At 41.6% G+C, this 22042-nt stretch overlaps 1 protein-coding gene across 3 annotated transcripts in view; it reads left to right on the top strand.

Annotated features, from left to right (window-relative positions):
- Positions 1 to 7177: 7177 nt before the first annotated feature.
- Positions 7178 to 22042, top strand: part of slc7a11 (solute carrier family 7 member 11) — a 79903-nt gene continuing 65038 nt past the window's right edge. For all 3 annotated transcript variants that reach the window (XR_009064867.1, XM_057850944.1, XM_057850943.1), the window contains exons 1-2: positions 7178 to 7554; positions 19814 to 19940. Coding sequence is in view for 2 of the 3 variants with exons in the window: in XM_057850944.1 (XP_057706927.1) it covers positions 7299 to 7554; positions 19814 to 19940 (383 nt within the window). In the remaining variant the exon portion in view is untranslated. The remainder of the gene's footprint in view (positions 7555 to 19813; positions 19941 to 22042) is intronic.

The following is a 22042-nucleotide window of genomic DNA, read 5'->3' as shown; positions in this document are numbered from 1 at the left end:
GTCAACCACTCTTGAAAGGTTTGACATGTTGGAATCCCCAATTATGAAAAACGGTCTTTCTACTGTTCTGAACCAATTAACATCCTTGTCACCATTGTGATCATGTAGGTTGAATTTATCCGTGGGAGGTTCGGTGTCATGGGTATTTCGTTTGGTTGCGAAGGTCACTACTAGTAAACCTCGTTTCATGTCCATGTTAACCGATCTACTTGGGGTAAGTTCCCGACCTCTGGATGCAGTGATGCCTGTAGAAGTACTAGGTTCTTCATTCTCCGGTTCCATCATCAGTTTTATCATGGATCCACTAAGTACAGAAAAGTCATCATCAGCAAACTGTAGTTGGTTTCCAATTTCATCGGGATTTCTTGTTCGTCCTGTTGAACAATAGGTCTTTGTTCATATTGTGGAGGGGATGATGCTTCTCCCATTGGGTCAGGGTTGGTGTCTTGTGTCTCATATTGGTTCATTTGGCCCGCCAGGAGGGGTTGCTTGTGGGAGTCTGTTTGTGTGTTTTTGTTTTGTTTTTTCTTCCTCTCCTGTTTGCAGGGTCTTGATTTCGAAGATTGCCTTCTTGAGGGTTCCAGGTTTCAATCTACTAAGGTCTTTCTTTGCCCATTTTATCACTTTATCAAGTGATGTTTGCCAATTTGGCATTTTGCATTTCCTGATTTCTGCCTGCAATGTTTTCAAGCTTTCTCTGTATTTTTCATTGAGAGTTTGCATAGTAGTATGGGACCAGTTTACTGCATTGTATTTGTTCATCAATTCGGCTTTAGTGTTGGGTTTTGCTGGCTTTATACTTTAACCAGGGAGTCTTCCACCGCTTGCAGGCATGAGAGGCCACACAGGGAAATAATAATAAGCGGGCATGAAAAACAATATGGAACCAGAAAAAGGAGGGTACAAGAGAAAGAACAGGAGGGAAGTACTTCGCACCACCCTCACTCCACTTTACATTCGGTTTTATAACAGCATAGTCGCAAAGACAGTGCCTCAACTTGTTAGAGTCATTATCTTCAGAGAACAAAACCTCAATTTCTAAAAAACAGTGGTTATCTTTAGAATTGAAGGATGAATAGGCAGGCAGGCCCAAAACCTCAAAAGGGGAAGCGAGTGTTTACAGCAAGCGGGACCGGCCTCACCTAGTGCGCTTCTACCTGAGTCGGCCAAAAAGGGTCCTCCCACAACTCTTCCTCCACCTCCTGCAGCGGCGACGTGGATCTCACTGTTCAGGGAGATAATACATCGCTAGCTCACGAGTGTGTGGACTCCCTACGCAAGGCCATCATGCGGAGCTGCCTCACGGTGTAGCCCTCGGCTCCGTCCGTCAGGGCCACGTAAAATTAGCTGGCTATGCCCGCGTCGTGGCTCATGGACTTGGCCACAAAACATCGCTCTGACTTGGACAGGTGCCCGCTGGCCTCAAAGAAAATCACACCACCACTTAGACGGACGACTGTACAGTCGTCGTTTACCTGGGTGGCAACTGAGCTTCATATGGCACCGGATGTGACCTTGCTGAGTAACCCTGCGTGAGTCCACGCCGCCTGGAGGGCAGTCGCCAATTTATAATGTGGTGATCAGTGAATGTTGTGAAGGATGGTGTCTGCCTCCGCTCCCGTACCGCAACAAGCACTTTCAGCCATGTATAGAAGCCAGCGATGGGTGGGTGGGCCCTGGAAAATCTTGGCCTCTGTGACTGCTTTGGGGGTCAAGTTCTCCAAAACCACAACCCTGTGACCTGTCAAAACGGCCAGGTACCCAGGCAGCAATTCGTGGTTGTTGGTGGATACGCTCCGGCCCTTCGCCACCGTCCCACGCAAATAGGCGCTACCCGCGTTCCTAAACGCCGGTGTAGTTTTCTCACTAGATTAAGACAGAGAAATAGACAGACAAAATTTTCAAATGGCTTTGTGATAGCTTTCACAAATACTGCTCGTGTGTGCAAAAAGATACAGGATGGGAAGCCCCAAACCGGGCCATCCCTCGCTCCCTCTTACCGCTTTTGACCAGCAGTATCATCTGACAGTTTCCTGCCAGGCTCCTATACAAGTCCGACATCAAATGCTTCAGTTCGTAGCCCAGCTGATCAGCGTCCCTTGTTTTGAGGCCGGATCGTTGGAATAATCTTGCTTGTAGGTGTGAAAAATGCAGTAACATTCAGTAACATGTTCTTGATGGTTGTGGGTTTGTACTGACAATTTGCCAGGTGCTGCGGGTACTTCCGCAGCCTTTGAAAGTTTAATACAAATCTCATGTTCTTCATGAGGGCCGGTTGGGCATCAGCAGCCATGTAATTCAAAACTTTAGTAAGTAGCTACAGCTCTGCTTTGTCGCGTTGTTTACTGGAAGTGTTTCCTTGTGAGATTTTCTTGTGCGCTGAGTATGTGCAAGCAGTACACGATTGCGCACCGCGAAGTCGGAACATCGATCATGAGATTTTGGAGGACTTCATGTTTCCCTCTGCTGAAAAGTTTTATGGAGATGAAGATTTCATTTTTCAGCACGACCTGGCGCCTGCTCACAGTGCCAAAACCACTGGTAAGTGGTTTACTGACCATGGAATTACTGTGCTCAATTGGCCTGCCAACTCTCCTGATCTGAACCCCATAGTGAATTCGTGGGATACAGTGGTACCTCGACATACGATCTTTTTGTTAAAGGGTATGACAACACCTGGGGAAATGCTAATATTCCATCATTTATCCATAAACGCATGCCTTTTGGATTAATATCATGCCACTTCGTGTAATTACACACATCGCAACACCAAGAAAATGATAGAAATTTGGATCGATTGTCAAGCTAAAAGGACCCGCCCCCGAGATGCCGGAAATCTAGCATATTGTGTGCGTGACGTCACTTTCGGGAAACAGCCGGCTCAGTGCTTAGTACTGAATGGCGGCGACGATGGCGGACAATTTTGTTCCGATTTGTGGGGACGAATCCGACATAACGAACATTCTTCTAATGGTGACGAGGAGAGTTATGAACCTTTCTTTGGTGTTTTGGGTTATCAATTTGAGCCCAAACGAAAGCCAATGTGGCCTAATGAAAGGATCATTGAGGGGAGTAATCACACTGATGAAACACCGGCGGCAATAGAATCACCGAATGGTTTGTTTTGCATTTCTTTTTGTGAAGCTGAAACACCGTGACCGCAAAATAAAGTAATGTATAGAATAATTATCATTTAATATGCTATCTTCGGTTTCGCTCTGCCAACCGACACAGATATGAATGGGATTAGAGCAGGGGTCCCCAACCTTTTTTGCACCACGGACCGGTGTGATTTGGGTCTTTTTTTCACGGACCGGTGTCCCTCTTTTATATTCAGTTGGACTCTCAATGTTATCCAATGGTGCTAAAAACTATTTACATCACAAACATACATGTGCAACACGGAAATGGCGTAAATTAACGCTTAACGACACGGCGAAGTCGTTAAGTGAGAGGGCTACGTGCAGTTGTTGTGTGCGCCAAACATGGCAAACGTAAGTTAATATTCCTTTCTTTAAAGAAAGTTTGTAGTGTGCACTTAGGAATCGCTGCATTCGCGGTCCTTTTTAACGTTACGCGCATGCCAACTTTGTCAGAACACAGGCGGCAATGTGCGGCAGAAAAATACAGCAAATATAAAATAGCATTTGTTTTTAGCCCCGTCGTGTTAAGTGCAGGGAAAAAATACAATTCACCCGCTGAATCAGTGGGAGGGCTGAGTTTGTTTCGTTGAGACGAGATGGTCCCGAGATGGGAGAGTGAGAGAAGCTGGCATCACAAATACACGATGTTGGAAATTGTAGCACAGTTTTCAGCGCGCTCCTAGCGATGTCGGGATATTCTGAAATGACTTTAATCCAGAACTTCGGTAGAGTTGTTGTCTCAAATGTACGTTTAAGTCGCCGTGATTTGCGATCTCTACAAGCTGATATTCCTGTTCCACAGACATGCTCGAATCACTCGATTTATTCACATACGGGTCACAAAGTCACTCCTTCGCAGTTCGTGGGTCTTTAGTGATTGGGAAGTAGCATAAATTTTGTTTTCTTTAAGGTTGTAGGCACATCTTCTGGCTCGTCAGGTTCCCGTTTCCCTGTAAAATTGCAAAATTAGCCCTCTTAGCACTGACGAACTTTACTCATTGTCTGCATAGTCCAGCTCTTTTTCTCGCGTTCGGGAACTCATGGGTTCTACATTGCGACAAATGGCTATTTGTAAACCACATAGCATGACAGGTTTGAACCATTTTAGCGCTTTTTTGATAAAACACGAACGCAACTTGTCGATAAACAACGATGGCCCCTGCCTCGACCTTTTGTTTCCTTGTTATGACGTCTCCGCCCCATTCGGCTGTTTCCGGAACACTTTCGGAAATGTTCGTCATTTTCGATCTATTTTCGATAATTGCTCATTAATGTGATTGATTTTTTTGTTAACTGTATCAATATTTGTTATCTTGACACATAACGGTTCTATTGATGTCTCACACCCCCTTTGCGTTTTCATACCCTTTAATTTGCCGGTTAGCCACGCCTACCGTTATAGGGCTCGAGCGTCCCCAACAGGTGGATGACGTCAGCGGGAGACTGGGCTCATCGGTTTTACAATTCAGCCCATTGAGGGGGAATTATTCAGAACGAGGAAAACGAGACGAAGAGAGCCGCAAAATGTCATTGTTTCTGTCTCTTGAATATTTTTACAGGATATTCTTTTTATCCAAGTATTTTCCCCAGTTGCTAAATAAATGGCATGGTCATAACAAATAACAGTCTTGTGCTTAATGGAATATGAAATAATAAAAATGCACTTACTCAGGACGACATGGCAAAATTACTCCATAATGGTCAAAACTGTCCACCTTTACTGTCGCACCTCCCGAACTATATTTTATGATACCTAAATCGGACATATGTCATTTCCCTTCCCCGGCTTCGGAGAATGTAAACAAACCAAGAGGCGTGACAGCTAGCCGACATGCTAACCCGAACCGTCTTCGAAGCGGAAAATCACACATAACTAGCCCGGATTATTTGACATGACGACTGGGTTGTCGATTGTCTTTGCGGATCGGCAAACCGCCCGGTGGAGAGCAATTTACAGTTCGTTCCCCGGAGGAGGACGGCTGCAGCTGTTGTGTAGCTAACGTGCAGCTAATGTGCACGAGAAGAGCTTTTTACATGCCTATTAATGATCAAACGTAAGTAGTCCTTTATTTAAAGAAAGTTTGTAGTGTTTACTTTGTAATCGCAGTATTAATATTTGACATGATACAAAACAAGATGTTGACTCACTTCCTCGTAAGTCCAATGGTCCCACAGTAGTAGGGCTTGGCCAATATCCACGGTGAATGGGAACCTTTTGAAACTCCAAAAAGACGCACACGCCTCTCCCTCATAAAGCAAGATTTTTTTGCAGCCGTTTGGCTGGAATGATGCGAAAAATAAATGTATTAATCCACAAAATCAGCTGAATCCTTAGTCCTCATACACAACAGTAGGCTGTATAGTGAAGAGGAGTCCTTCTACCGTACACGTCACAGCGCCCTCCTCCTCAATGCAAGACCGAAGCCGGAAGTCACTCATTTTCATGGCGCGGGATTAAAAAAACTACATAAATATAGCGATCGCTTCCACACACATCCAAGTGGTCCATATCATTCAGGAGCATAAAATACTGCGTGTATTATGAAATAAACATGCTTTTTCGTGTCACATGCACTTTAAGCTTAGTATGAGCTTTTCTATCGACACGTTTTTCTTACGCAACTGACAATGACATTCTCCAGTTTCAACAATCTATCCTTTACCACCGTATGCCCCGTCGTTCTCATATATTATATCCTCTGGTTGTCTTACATCTCTGACCGGTGATGGGGGCAGTTTACATTGCTATTTTTGTGTAGCGGTCGCAAATGCTACTCGGTGACCGCCAATGAACACTTTAAATTTTTTCATTCATAACAAATCTTAATTCTATAATTTATTTACACTTCCTTCTTTTTTACAACATTAAAACCAAGAGTGGTAGTAAGATACCATTTTAAAATTTTTCAGGTCATTCATTGTCAGACAGAAGCAGCAAAGCAAATTGCTACGTGTAAGTAAAAAATATCGAAATGGCTTAACTCTTCGTCCTCTAAAGGACCATGGCCCCCAACAAAATGTTCACTGCATATGAAATGTGAATGGCTTCACCTTGCTGGTGTTAAACTGGTCTTTTGGACGTCCGCGCAAGTTGATCCATTCTTCCCATTTTTTTCCACGTGTTTTTGGTTTCGGGAAACGTATGAAGAAAACATCCTTTATATGTCGCAATATCTTGAGTCGTTTCTACAAGTTCCATATCAGCAGTGATTGATCGGCATGTTCTTTTTTGAAAGATTACCGGAGAAAATAAGCAGAAACAACATGGTTTGTATGCAAGGGCGTGTAGAAAATGTCCCACTTCCGCGTTACGATGGCGTCACGGCCTAAAAATAGCATTCGTGCGGTACGCTATTGCAGGGGTTCCCAACCTATTCCACTAAGGCACACTGTGGGTGCAGGATTTCATTCTTACCAAACAAGATGACAACACTTTTTCCCCAATCTGGTGTTTTACAAGTGCAATCAGTTGATTGCAGTCAGGTGTGGCTTGTTTTAGCAGAAGCCTCATTGGTTCAACTGTCTCTGCTGGATCGGCTGGAACAAAAACCAGGACCCACAGTGTGCCTTGAGGACTGGGTTGAAAACCCCTGCGCTATTGTGTGTAACAAATTTAAATATATGAAAGTTCAATTTTTATCATTACATTATGGACAATAATGAACATTACCACAATGTGCTAATTTTTGGAGAAGGACTAGTATTTCTAGAAAAAGTGAAGTATAATCTTATATGTAAAAATGTAACGACTCTAGAGGACTAAGAGTAGCCTTCGTTATTCAGAAATCTACTCAAGTAAAAGTATGGTAAAACTACTCTTAGAAATACATTTTCCTCCAAAAATTGTTCAAGTAAATGTCACGGAAAAACGACTGGACAATCACTTTAATAAAGCCTGCAACAACAGGCATGAGAGGCCACACTGGGAAATAATAGTAAGCGGGCATGAATAACAATATGGTACCAGAAAAAGAAGGAGGGCACAAGAGAAAGACAGAGCAGGAGGGAAGAACTTCCCCCCACCCTCACTGGAATTTACATGCAGTTTTGTAACAGCATGGTCGCAAAGACAGTGCCTCAACTTGTTAGAGTCATTATCTTTACAGAACTAAACCTCTTTTTCTAAAATACAGTGGGTATCTTTGGAATTGAAGGATGAATAGGTTGCCCACTGAAGACGTGAGCGCGAATGCAAATGGACATAAAAAGCATTCAATTGAAACTCTGGATGAGAAAGAGAAAAAAGTTAAACTGGGGAAGAAAGTGACACTTCTTTCTGGGACTTCAGTCATCGTTGGGACCATCATTGGAGCTGGGATCTTCATATCTCCAAAAGGAATCCTGAAAAACTCAGGCAGTGTTGGAATGTCTCTCATTGTGTGGATTTCTTGTGGTGTGCTTTCACTCTTTGGTGAGTTTGAAAACACTCTCTTCCATATTTCATCGTAGTAGCATCATTAACTCAATGACAGCCAAGACAACTCGAAAGGCCATTTTAAAGTACTTTGACTGGCCTCTTGAGACTCACAGAGTGTTTCATCTTTGGATTTTATTCACACTCCCTTCTTTCATCAGGAAAATAATGATGCAACCCTTTCCCGTTCATTATTAATCAGCAGTACAATATAGGGAAGTTTTACGAAATTTAGGCACGTCACTGGAGTAAAAAAATTTTTGTGAATCATCAGAGCAGTGACTTTTACACTAATTTAAAAAAAATGTTTTTGGTGATATCGTAAGCATTTTAACCTTTTAATGCAGAACATGCAGTGTTGGCCAAAACTATTGGCACCCTTGCAATTCTGTCAGATAATGCTTAATTTCTCCCAGAAAATGATTGCAATTACAAATGCTTTGGTTGTAATATCTTGATTTATTTAGCTTGCAATGAAAAAACAGAATGAAAAACAAAAAAAAAATTATTATCATTTTACACAAAATTTAAAAATTGGGCCGGACAAAAGTACTGGCACCCTCAGCCAAATACCTGGCAGCACAACCTTTAGACAAAGTAACTGAACAACCGCTTCCGGTATCCATCAATGAGTTTCTTACAATGCTCTGCTGGAATTGTAGAACATTCTTCTTTGGCCAACTGCTCCAGGTGTCTGAGATTTGAAGGGTGCCTTCTCCAAACTGCCATTTTCAGATCTCTCCACAGTTGCTTTATGGGATTCAGGTCTGGACTCATTGCTGGCCACTTTAGAAGTTTCCAGTGCTTTCTCTCAAACCATTTTCTTGTGGTTTTTAAAGTGTGTTTTGGACAGTGTTGTCACAGATTACTTGAAAAAGTAATTTAATTACTGATTACACCTCAAAAAGTAATCTAGTTACTTTACTGATTACTTCATTATCAAAGTAACTAAGTTACTTTAAAAGTAATCTATCAGTTACTTTTTACCCATTTTTCTCCCTTTGCCGCCTCAACAAAAGAATGGCAACAGAAAAATGTCATCACATGTAACTGACTTTCCGATGATTGAATTTAAAGGGGAATATCAGAATTTCTGACAAACTGCGTGGAATTTGTTGAAATCAACCCCACCGACCAATTAAACCCCGATAACTCTAAGATTAAGCCTAATGTCAAAACTTCTGAATTTCGGGTTATGGTTAACAGCATATAAGTGCCAATGTAAAACAATGCAAACTGACTGCACAAAATTGCAAAGGTGGTGGCGGGCGCGGATGCGCGTGCACAACCCGGAAGTACTCCTCTCAACACACATGCGGTCAATTTGGCCACAAAATGTGGCGGCAAGTAACTAAACACTCAATCGGACTTACAACACATCCCACAGATGCTAAACGAACACATCACCTCACGGCATTAATGTGCAACACGCTTATGATGTAAACAAAGCTTGCCAACTTGGAGCGATGACTGCCCGTCGTTGCTACGGCAAAGCTACAAAACGGCAGCGCATGTAGGGGGTCCAACCTTTTGCTGATACCCTCCAAAAGGAAGGAAAAATACTCACCTTCATTCATGGATATTCACAGATCAACATTCTCTTGCAACGTCTCAACACATGGCGCAAATGTCCACCCGCCTCAGTCCCACAACACGTGACGCGAGACCAAAACAGGAAATAGCTAAGAAATATAGCATGGATAGAAATAGCTAAGAGGTTGTCATGGAAACACGTACCTGGAACCTTTTATTTTAGCATTTTCCATTCAAAATGCTCTTCGTACATGACTACAATATTCTTCATTCTACATACGTTATGAGGCAATGAAAAATTAGTAATGCAGAGACACTAAGGGAAATAATTTTAATCAGATTACTGGTGTGGAAAAATGAACGCGTTAGATTACTCGTTACTGAAAAAAGTAATCAGATTACAGTAACGCGTTAGTACTAACGCGTTACTGACAACACTGGTTTTGGGTCATTGTCCTGCTGGAAGACCCATGACCTCTGAAGGAGACCCAGCTTTCTCACACAGGGCCCTACATTATGCTGTGAAATTTGTTGGTAGTCTTCAGACTTCATAATGCCATGCACACGGTCAAGCAGTCCAGTGCCACAGGAAGCGAAGCAATCCCAAAACATCAGTGAACCTCTGCAATGTTTGACTGTGGGGACCGTGCTGTTTGAAGGCCTCGTTTTTTTCCCCTGTAAACTCTATGTTAATGGCTTTTCCCAAAAAGCTCAACTTTTGTCTTCCAAATCGTTTTTGGCTTTCTCCGGTAAGTTTTGGCAAACTCCAGCCTGGCTTTTTTATGTCTCTGGGTCAGAAGTGGGGTCTTCTTGGATATCCTACCATAGAGTCCTTTTTTTATTCCGACGCTGACAAATAGTACGGGTTGACACTTTTATACCCTCGGACTGCAGGACAGCTTGAACTCGTTTGGATGTTAGTCGAAGTTCTTTATCCACCATACGCACAATCTTTCGTGAAAATCTTTCGTCAATTTTATCTTTTCCGTCCACATCTAGGAAGGTTAGCTACAGTCCCATGGGCTTTACACTTATTGATGACACTCTGCACGGTAGACACAGGAACATTCAAGTCTCTTGGTCTTCTTTCTTTTCTCCATGCTCAATGTGGTACACAAAAGGACACAGGACAGAGGTCGAGTCAACTTTAATCCATTTTAACTGGCTGCAAGTGTGATTTGGTTACTGCCATCACCTGTTATGTGCCACAGGTAAGTAATTGGTAATGTTAATTAAACAAATTAGAGAAGCATCACATGATTTTTAAAGGGTGACAATACTTTTGTCAGGCCCATTTTTTGAGTTTTGTGTAAAATGATAATGAAGATTTTTTTCCCCCACATTCTCTTTTGTGTTTTTTTCATTACAAGCAAAATAAATGAAGCTATTACTACACAAGCATTTGTAATCATTTTCTGGGAGAAATTGAGCAATGGTGCCAATACTTTTGGCCAGAATGTAGGTGCATAATGCACAACATGGGTAAAAAATGACCCCTAATGTTATTTCATCCTAGATTAGTTTTTCATTCTGTCCCTTGAAATCCATTCATTTTATAATTGAATATGCCAAATACTCACTAAGTACAGTATCTTCCGCACTATAAGGTGCATCAGAGTACAGGTAGTCCCCGGGTTACAACGTCCCCGGATTATGACGTACCCGACTTACGCAATGTTACTTCAAAAAAAATTTTTTTTTTTTTGTCATTCCAAAAAAAATAAAAACATAGGTCACACTGCAAAGTTCAAAGGGGTTTTTGGCGCAGTTGTCCCTAGCTGAATTCATTACCCTAACTTAACTAGACACAGGAGTATTGTGGATATTGTGATAACTAGATAGTAACCTTTGCTATGTTTGGAAGTCATTTAATGTGAATCAACCATTAAAGTTGTTAAAATTGCTTCCGTTATTGCATTAGTTCCCTTCTGTCTACTTTCGACATATAAAAGTTTTAAAACTGTTTCATCATTTAAAGATAGAATAAAGTCAAGATTTTGCCGATTTAGGAGTATTTTAGATAAAAAGTTACTTAGGTTCGCTTGGAAGGTTCTCTACAACAGATCCTTCCTGAGAAGTCTACTGCTTTAAGATGGCGGCTGAATACTAACACCGGCAAGTCTATCATTTCGCATCTAGTTCTCTATACATGTGATATCTATCGTTACATCATGTGGGCGTAGTTTGAAGGCTATCAGCTACAATCAGGGCTTAATGGTGCCACCCAGAGCATCGCGTTTGCAACGGCGTCAGAACTCCCTTTCCTCCTCCCTACTCCCGCTCTGCTTTCTCCGTGAGTCTGCGTCTCTCACTTTTCTCGCGTCATTCAACCAACGTAGTAATGCATAGTTACGCACGCCTTTACATCCTCAGTAATGGTAACACCGTTGCAAAGATGAGAAAAGCAATGAATTAAGATTACTCACTACTGAAAAAAATAACGCCATAAGTAACGCTGTTATACTCTAATGTTTTTATTAACAACACTGCTTAAAAGTATGAGAGGGAAACACATGTAAAAAGTATTTGGAGGCAATGAAAAGGAACTAAACGACTCAATAAAAAACACAAATAGAAAGTACTTGTCGCGTTTAACATTAGAACTACCAAGGGTGGATCTTTTGATACAAATCACTTTTGTAACCAGAGAAGGGTCATCTGACCCTAATCTGCATATCTTGTGGGCACTGAGGTCCTCATTTCTCATTCCTCATTCCTATTCACTCGCGTAACCACAGGGTTGGATTGCTCCAATTAGCATCTTGAGTGTTTGCAGGGCAGGCCTGCCTTGGCTTTGTCGGAGAGTGGACCGCTCAGGCAGGCAAACGGGTGGACAACCTTTTTACATATTCCAAAAGCTGCAGTTTGCCTACACCTCCTTTTTATACAAGGTTCAGCGTAGCTACTGTATGCATTCAGTGCTGCCATGTCAATCATATTGTAGAACACGCGACTGACCATTTCCGTGTTCCTCCGTGTTTGACAAAGCCAAGGGGGCCCTGGATTTGCAAATATTCAAGATGCTAATTGCAGCTACCCAGAGTGAAACCCCCCTTCACACCTAGGCAGCGACTCCACATGAGTCTGTAGGGGGGTTGCCTGCTTGATTGTTTGTTTGAATGGTCTATTGTTTGACAAAGCCCAGTAGTCAGTTTGGTATCAGGGTCATTTGACGCCTTCCTGGTCTTTCTTTATAGCCAAAAAACCCGGGACTTCCAGTGGTAACTGATGTGCGCATGTGTTGGACGTCTCGCCTCGTTGAAGGAATTGCAGTACACCAATAGTGTTCATCTAGTGCAGACATGTCCAAAGTCCGGCCCTGGGGCCAAATCTCATGGGGGTCAAAATTCATCGGCCCCTAACCTCTGTCATAAAATCAATAATGTCTGGCCCGCACACAGACCTAATAAATTGGTCAGCAGTACTGCTATCAGCATATGAAATTGCCTCCACACTAAATGCTGCTCCTCATTTACCCACTAAACGGCAGCAGTACTCTAAGCAACATTACCCCGTGTGACCCTTTACTCCCAATCTTCTAAATTGGCGAGAATCAACAAAAAAAAGAAAGTTGACTGCGACGGCCGACGCTTCAAGGATAGGTGAAAATTGGAATATATCTTCACTAAAACACGCAACAATTATGTCTGCCTCATTTGCAAAGAGACAGTCGCTGTTTTTAAAGAGTTCAATGTGAGGCAATATTACCAAACAAGACACGCTGACATGTACGACAAAATTACAGGGGAGATACGTAGCGGGAAAATGAAGCAACTTGAAGTTAGTTTAATTTTACAGCAGCAGTATTTCGTAAGAGCCCGAGAGATGAAAGAGAGCGCCACAAAGGCTGGTTGCGAGATTTTTGAAATTATTGATTAAAAAAAATAATAAAGCAAATGTGTCACACAGAATGGCTAAAATTTGCTTAAATATATTGTTCTACATAAAGGACGTCAGTCAAGGTCGGCCCCCCACATTTTTACCACTCCAAATCTTGCCCCCATTGCAAAAAGTTTGGACACCCCTGATCTAGTGAAAATGACAAACTACGTCATCACCCCGAGTGTCCATGGCGCAAATAAAGCATGGCGCCCTCTGTAGGTCAAAACATGTACTAAATATTATAGATTTTTCAATCAATGGCAATGTTTCATGCGTCTCTAATAACATATTTTAGTAAAAGAAAACAATTGTGGCTTATAAGAGCCTACAAGTCTTTAAGTCTGAGGTTCCCTTTAAAGATCTGCTAAATTTTCTGTTGCATTGTGTAAGATAAGCTTGTTTTTTGGTGCCAAATATATTATGCCACTTTGCTCTCCCACAGCTATTATACGCGCACTCCCAAGCTATTATGAAGAATACAGTTTTAGCCCATAATCATGTGCTTATCGGTGATTGATCACATTCTGCTGATAAGTAGATACACACACATATGTTGATTCATCACACAACGTCTCAGTACTTTTCCACCAAGCTACAGTACTTTGAGTGCAAATGTGTGTTCAAAACAAAGATATCTTGCCTGCTCAGGAAATTCAATCAGGTAGTGTGACTGTTCAATCACTGACTAGAATACTGCCACGTTGGACAACAGTGTTGTCACTGTACTCTGCCCATCAACAAGCCCTCAATAAAAGTTAGCAGTGCGGGAGAGTTCGGAGAGAGACTCTAATGAGACATTGGTCGCGGAACATGTCTCCTGGCTCTCCCAACCTGCAGCTTACCTTGGGTAAATAAGTTAAAGAACGAGTTTTAGACCCAACACATTGTCCTTTTTTCACATATGGTTTCTTTATTTTTCTCTCCCAGAAAACGTACATTTGAACAAATCCTATTAGCCTCGAGCGTATGACGTGGCACTCGCCATTGTGGAAGCGGAAAACATAAACAGTGAGGCATTTCAACACAGGTGGCTCTTTAAAAATGGTTGGAAATTATTGTGCGGTAAAGAATTGCAACAATCGATCGAATAGAAAGGAGAATGTACAGCTCGACGGAACACCATTGAGTTTCTTCCGGATCCCTACATGGAGAAAAGGCGAGGGAAAGGTCATATCTGAACTTACCAAACATCGAAGAATGGCATGGGTGGCCTCGATCAGAAGGAAGGGCATAACGTTTGATTCTCCAGTTACACACAGAGTTTGCTCTATGCACTTCCACTCCGGTAAGTTAATTTAGTTTGTTTACGCAAATTTCAGTAACTTTATGCCCTAAGTCGGCCTGTTGTTAGCTATAGCTACAGCTAAACAACTAGCATGCATACATGCGCATTGTCTTCATAAGACATAATTCCTGTCGTTGCTAAATGAAAAAGCTGTAATATTTTGACGTGAGAGAGTGGCAAAGAATTTGTACACAGGCTACATTTTCTGCAACAAAAAATTTGTACATCCGTGGTCACAGACTAATGTAAACACACATTGCCTACCTTTGCTAGAAAGATGGTGTTGCCGTTTGCTATGGTCATAATGTGCAGATCCTGCACCCATCCGCAGCAAAACTGTTCGTAGCTTTGTAGCGATTTGTGGTTTCGGAATTGCTGATGAGTGTAGTAACATACACCAAACACTAAATACAGCATGCTGTCCATTTCGCGTAGTGGTGGAAGCTTGTCGACATCTTTATTCCATTTGTGTTCGACTTGCTCGTGAGGGTCAACATTGTTCACATCCTTAAAATTGCTCACATATCTGTCCTTTGCCGTGGTAACAAGTTTGTCTCTGTATCGAACTGGCAAGTTTTCCCTACATTTTTCCATCTTTGGCACTCGTAGTTGAATTGTATTTGCCGTTAAGTTTAAATCTGCCGTGATGCAGACGTGCTTCCGAAATGGCTGCGTTGTCTCAAATCTCGCACGATCCCGTGCTGCTGTGACGTAAACGCTCGAGCCTAATTCATGCTGATCACATGTCAGTCTGTTAGCCAATTCAAAGGACAACTGACCGGTGTGGTTTGCTGCGCGCATGTGCACATCGATGCGACTTGTCAAATTCGACTACACCGAGACAGAGCTACGTGAAATAATTAAATCGTAAATATCGGTTGAAATGGATTACGCTAAACAAGCCCTTTATTAGGCTTGTTGTCAACACTTGTGTATGTAAATCTGACCTTAGTAGATTGTTTTCTGCTTGGTGATGTTTGTGTGGCAGCCTGGCATGTTTTTTTAACATTGGGTTTTGACAGTTGTTGTCATATTTTCGGAATCAAAGCACTATTCCGGCCCACTTTCACCCCTGGTGATCACAAAGACAAGAGACACTTTGGCACAAACTAGGACGAACCAATTCAAACAAGGACAGTTTTTAATTTATCACTTCTAAGCTCACACATTGTACATTGTCTTTTTATTTTCTTTTGCCGTCAAGAAAACGTTGATATTAACATCTCTTAGTATACGAGTGGCCCACAGTTCATGTTAACTAACATGGATGTGAAAGAGTAAACTCCATTATAATGGTATTTATGGTCTGGAAGAGCATATTTAACTAATTACTTTCTGCTACAGCAACCACTACAAGACCTTGTTTTATTCACGGGAATTATCCCCGCTCTAAACAAATGCATTTTTTTTGAACATCCACGAAAACTCATTAACCCTTTAAGGTCTGACTATTTTATCCGATTTTGCATGCCTTTGATGTTGCCTTTATATTTCAAAGAAAATAATGTTCACAATGGTGTGGTTGGGTCTGTTTTTTTCAGGCCACCATAACCTTCATGTACAAACTGATGTTTTCTTCACTGACCAACTATACTGTAATATTCAGACCATAAGGCGCACCCAGTGTTGGGCACGTTACTTTAAAAAAGTAATCAGTTACATTACTCACTACTTCTTCCAAAAAATAACTGAGTTAGTAACTGAATTACTCTATAGTAAAAGTAACGAGTTACCAGGGAAAGTAACTATTTCCGTTACTTTAAAAAGATCTTGTTGTATGTCAAAGAATTTGAAATTTTCTGAGCAGTATTTGAGTCAGTGGAATAGAGAAGAACAGACAGGTAGTTAACTTGTTAGGTGCTTAAGCAGATTTGAATTGTTTACCACAGATGTCGACAAAAGCTTTGCCCCGGGACATAAATTACACATTACATGAAGATTCTTTCCTTTAATTTTGACAAACTTGAAAAAGTGTCTATATCTCCAACTCTTAAAGGACGATTTTTCTTCTGAATGCTCTGCCATCCCGACCCTGTGCATCTGTTTTGCGTGTGTGTGTTTGCCGCACCCGCTGTTCCGGTTTGCATGTGAAATCACCGGCTCTGATTGGCTTACCACGACATATGACTCTAACCCTCAGCCAATCACAGTCACTTCCATCGCATCTCTCGAGGGGCACTCAGGTAGGCTCGTTTCCCGACAATTCACGTCACCTTCAAAGCGTCTGCCGTCCTCAAGATGGAAGCAGAATTATTGCTGGCTGACAGTGGGAGATGGGAACGAGGCTAGCATCAGGTGTAGCAAACACAGAAACGTTACCAAACTTTGGAAAGCATTGTCTAATTGAATGAGCAGGGACAAACAGCTTGGAGTCAGAAGTACGTGCGCTATTCTCGAACCTGAACGCACCCCAAGTCTTGGATGACAAATCAACAGAGCAGAGAGTCGACTCGACACGGCTGGTAGTTTCTTCAATTTATTCAGAGTAACGCACCGCTTTTGACCGTCAGTAACGGTAACGGCGTTGTAACGGCGGAAAAAGTAATTAGTTAGATTACCCCGTTACTGAAAAAATAACGCCGTTACGTAACGGCGTTATTTATAACGGCGTTACTCCCAAAACTGGGCACACCTAACTATAAGTTGCCACCTATCAAATTTGACACAAAAACGTCATTTGTTCATAGATAAGTCACACTGGACTATAAACCACAGCTGTCCTAACTGTATTATGGGATATTTACAACAAAAGATATTGACCGGTAACATTTAATTTGACAGCGGCATAATAAGACTGTCATAAGACCAAATGAATGAACCAAATTAATATAATTTTATGATAACCTAGTACAGTGGTAACTACATACGAAGTTAATTCATTCCAGGACCTTGTTTGTAAGTCGAAATGGTCGTATGTCGAGCAGTATTTTCCCATAAGATTACATTATAATTCCATTAATTCGTTCCAGAGCCTGAAAACCTACGCTAAATCCTGATTAAATATTGCTGGTACTATAACAATTACACATAGCAAAACAAATAAATTATAAATAAAATCAGAATAACACAGTTAATAATATTAATTCCGTAATAATATAACGAATTGGGTTTTAATGTGGCGGATGTGTTTTGCGTGATGTACCTGAACAGACCGCGTGGCTGACGACAGAGTGAGAAAGAGTGAATTGGAGTTTTTACTTTCACTTTTCATGTTCTGTTGTTGGGTGTCAACTGCGACGGACAGTAGGTGTGTTTTGTTGCACAAGTTCTCAAATAAATGAGTAAAAACTAGGGTTGGGAATCTCTGGCATGAAGCCGATTCGATATGTATCTAGATACAAAGGTTAGGATTTGATTAAAAAAACCATATATTTTTAAGGCTGAGCGATTCGATACAATTTGAAAACGATACAATAGTAAACATTTGTTGTGTGTGTACGTACAGTATTTTAAACATAAAAAAAAAGATTAAAGATTAAATTAAACGACAAAATTTCATGCCAATGTTCTATTTTTTTCTGAAAAAAAAAAAAAAAGCTTACTACATGACCGTCATTTTGTTGGATGGGATTGATAATAAAATAAAACTCCAGTGACAGACAACAATAAAGTGCAGTAATTTAATTACTGTATTTCCTGGTGTGTTGAACACAATAGGTAAGTAATTTAAGTGCAAACTTTCAACGTAAACAACAACAAAAAAATATTAATTGTATGCAGCAGCTCTAGAAAAAAAGAATTAAACCTGCTAGTGTTATCATAAATCAATAATAAATTATGCTTTACCACTGGTATAACTGGGGGAATAAGAACATGGCATTTTAGACAGACCGGTCTATAATCATTACTTTAACCTTATACACAGCAAAGTCATTCACTTATGCCTGTGCTTCCACATATTTTATTCCTCATCACTGTCTATATCTTTTTTGAAGGGCAGATTTTTCTTGAGGAAGATCAACGGATCCACATTTCATGTTTAAGTAGACTGCGTTTCGTGGAAACAATATGCCACCCTTTCCACCATTGTAGTGGGTTATTTTTCAGGGTTAAAAACTCACGATCTCCGTACCGCTTCACACTAGCTCTGTCCCATGCGAACAGATCTGGCTGCCTTTGTCACTTCAAAGTCCGACTTTTGTTTTCCTGGGTGCGTTGAAAATCAATCGCTGCACGTCGCTGGCGTGGTGCGCAAACTATTCATTGTTTTAGCATGTTGCTTTGTTGCCACTACTAGTTTCGTTTTGGGCTGTGATGAAGAAAACACTACGGAACACTACGTTATTACAGTGGTTTTGTTAGCTCTCGCGTTGTTATGACACGCCCGTGACGATCGGGTAATGACGGCGACTAGTAGCGGTTCTGCCAAAATGAATGGGAAGTTGAGGCAACCACGACGGCGGTCACAATCTAAGTACGCTGTGTGGTGAATGACACAAGCGCAGCATGTGAGGTAAAAGCTGAATTATTATCATATTAAGCAATACATTGAACTAGGCATTAGAAGCCGATTCTTGTGCTCGCGATAGCCGAATTCTATCTCTACTATTGGTTGATTGAATATTTAATGGCTAATTACTTTCGAATGGTAACTTTACTATCGATACAGCTGTATCTCTCACCTGTAAAACCGGATATCTGGTCGTATCGGTTTATCATTCTCAAGCTTGGTAAAAACCTGACGAAGCTGGCAATTTCTATGGTGATGGTACAATAGCGGAGGTCGGAGGAGGTCCGTCGAGATCGTAGACATTCTACGGCCGTATTGTGGAGCCAGTTCACGGACGTGCACACCACACTCATATTTTTCTATCATTGCCATCTTCATTTCTATGGTAAGCGTCTTACTTTTCTTTTTTTTTCACCACCGGCACTAACCTTCTTGGAACCATTGTTGATTTCTCTCACAAGAAAATCCGCCGTGCGTCTGTTTTGTGGGAAAACAAAGAAACTGCGGCGCCGTCATAAATCGTTGTATTTCAAGCATGTCGTCGGAAGTAGAAACAAATGGCGAGTCAAATTTTACGTCTGATGTTGAAAGTATCGTGTTTCTAAGCGATCATATATTGAGGTACCACTGTGATATTATATATAACATTGCACAATATTGGCTGCACCACAGCACAGAGTCACCAAGTAGTGGGGGTTCATCATTTATCGGCACCTCAGCTCTGATGGTTGACCTTAGGGCAGGGGTATCCAACTCTGGTCCTCGAGAGCCCCTATCCACCTTGTTTTCCATGTCTCCCTTGTTTTACACACCTGAATCAAATGATCAGCTCGTCACAAAGCTCTGCAGGAGCCTGATAACGATCCTGATTATTTGAGTCAGGCGTGTTGGAGGACATGGAAACAAGATAGGGGCTCTCGAGGACCAGAGTTTGACACCCCTGCCGAATGGCCACGACCCAAGTCTGTTGCCTACAGACCACTGTGGTTCTCTCTGTACTTGATGAAAGGCATTATACTGTACGTTTTCAAGATAGCTAAATGTCCATTATTTATTGTTGTATGGCTAAAAGTAACATTGCTAATACGCACCCTTGTCTTTCCTAGGAGCCTTGTCCTATGCAGAACTGGGAACTTGTATTAAGAAGTCGGGTGGACATTACACATACTTACTGGAAGCCTTTGGTCCACATTTGGCTTTTATTAAATTGTGGACTGATCTCATTGCTATCAGGTAATGTTTCAATGGGCTTACTGACCTTTTACTAAAATTGCAGCGTGACAGCCAAAAGTTAATCCCTTATCCTACAGTTTCTTGTTAGCAAAGCACACCATATCATTGTTATTCGACCTTTGCATTATAACTTCTCTCTTAGAATCCAGACTCAAAACCCATCTTTTCGATCTATCTTACCCACCTTGATCCTCAATTATTTTGTTCCTGACTTCCTAACCTTGTCACATTTTTTGTCGGTTTAAATCTGTGTTTGTAAATTTTCATTTGTATGTCGTGTATAGTGTCCTTGAGTGTTTTAAAGGGTATTATAATCCTAAGGGGCTGTGAGATATCAATACAACCATTATGTGGCAAGATAACAAATATTAATAAAGTTAACACACAAAAAAAAAATCACATTGCTTTCCTGAGCAATTATCGAAAATCGATCGAAAATTACAAACATTTCTGAAAGTATTCCGGAAACAGCCGAATGGGGCGGAGACATCACAATTCGGAAACAAAATGTCGAGGCAGGTGCCATCGTTGTTTATCGACGAGAGTTGCGTTCGTGTTTTATCAAAAAATCGCTAAAATGGTTCAAACCTGTCATGCTATGTGGTGTACAAATCGCCATTTGTCGCAAGGTAGTACCCATGAGTTCCCGAACGCGAGAAAAAGAGCTGGATTACGCAGACAATGAGCAAAGTTCGTCCGTGCTAAGAGGGCTAATTTTGCAGACCCAGCCTCCGGCACGGTTTTGCGTGGTAGGCATTTTACACCTGAAAGCTATTCGAATTATGGACGAATGACATCAGGTTTTGCTAAGAAATTGCTGCTGAAAGCAGATGCGGTGCCCACCATACACGCGCAGCCACCTAAATGTCCCGAGATATCAAGAAAGAGGACGATGACTGGCTCTGATGAGACCACCCCACCACCCCAGGCTAACCAAAGGAGCGCTCTTTTATAATATAAAACATATCACGCATTGGATATAGGACTGGTCACATGTAAAAATTATGGCTCGTTAAATATATAGAACAAATCCTCTAATCCCATTCATATTTGTGCCTGTTGGCAGAGCGAGAACCTATGATAGCACAATAAATGATAATTATTGTATACATTATTTTACGGTCACGGTGTATCAGCTTCACAAAAAGAAATGCAAAACAAACCATTCGGTGTTTCCTACACGATCTGTTGCTGTGATTGCTCCCCTCAATGATCCTTTCATTAGGCTGCATTGGCTTTCGTTTGCGTTGATAACCCAAAACACCAAAGAAAGGTTCATAACTCTCCTCGTCACCATTAGAGGAACGTTCGTTACGTCGGATTTGTCGCTGCAACTAGAAACAAAATTGTCCGCCAGCATCACCACCATTCGGTACTAAGCACTGAGCCGGTTGTTTCCTTGTTGTGATGTCACGCACACAATATGCTAGATTTCTGGGATCTCGGGCAACGGTCGTTTTAGCTTGACAATCGATCCAAATTTCTATCATTTTCTTGGTGTTGCGATGTGTGTAATTACACGAAGTGGCATGATATGAATCCATTAGGCATGCGTTTATGGATAAATGATGGAATATTAACATTTTCCCAGGTGTTGTAATACCCTTTAAAAGGCGCTTTGAAATAATAACAATACATTTTTAATACAAGGTTAGATTGCTTCCGTGCCCTAGTGTGTCTTGTCCATGTGACCTGCTCCTTGTGTGTTGACCAATCAGCTTCCTCTTGTGTCACCCAGCTGTTTCTCATTGTCTCGTTTCCCTGATGTCGGTATATAAGTTTGCTATCACTTTGTTGTTTCACTGTCTACCCAAGGTCTGTCCATGTTCATGTCTATTTCACCTTCCATAGCCCTCGTGTTCCTGCATCCCCTGTTTAAGTAAGTTGTTGATGACATTTGTTTGTACTTTGTGTTTTTGTTAGTTATTATTAAGGTATCTTTGGTTTACTGCCACCTTGCCTTGCCTCCCTGCCTTTGTTTCCTTGCGTTTGGGTCCTCAATGCCCCCACGTCATGACAGGGTTACCCTGATGCATATGGTGCTCTTCCTTGTGGGGCATGTCTGGAACACTTCACTAGGGAGACACCCAGTCAGATGTCCT

This window comes from Corythoichthys intestinalis, chromosome 11 (assembly GCF_030265065.1).
Source record: "Corythoichthys intestinalis isolate RoL2023-P3 chromosome 11, ASM3026506v1, whole genome shotgun sequence".
In the NCBI taxonomy this organism is placed as follows: domain Eukaryota; kingdom Metazoa; phylum Chordata; class Actinopteri; order Syngnathiformes; family Syngnathidae; genus Corythoichthys; species Corythoichthys intestinalis.
Note: the sequence above shows the minus strand (reverse complement) of the source record. Positions and strands in the feature narration are given on the sequence as shown.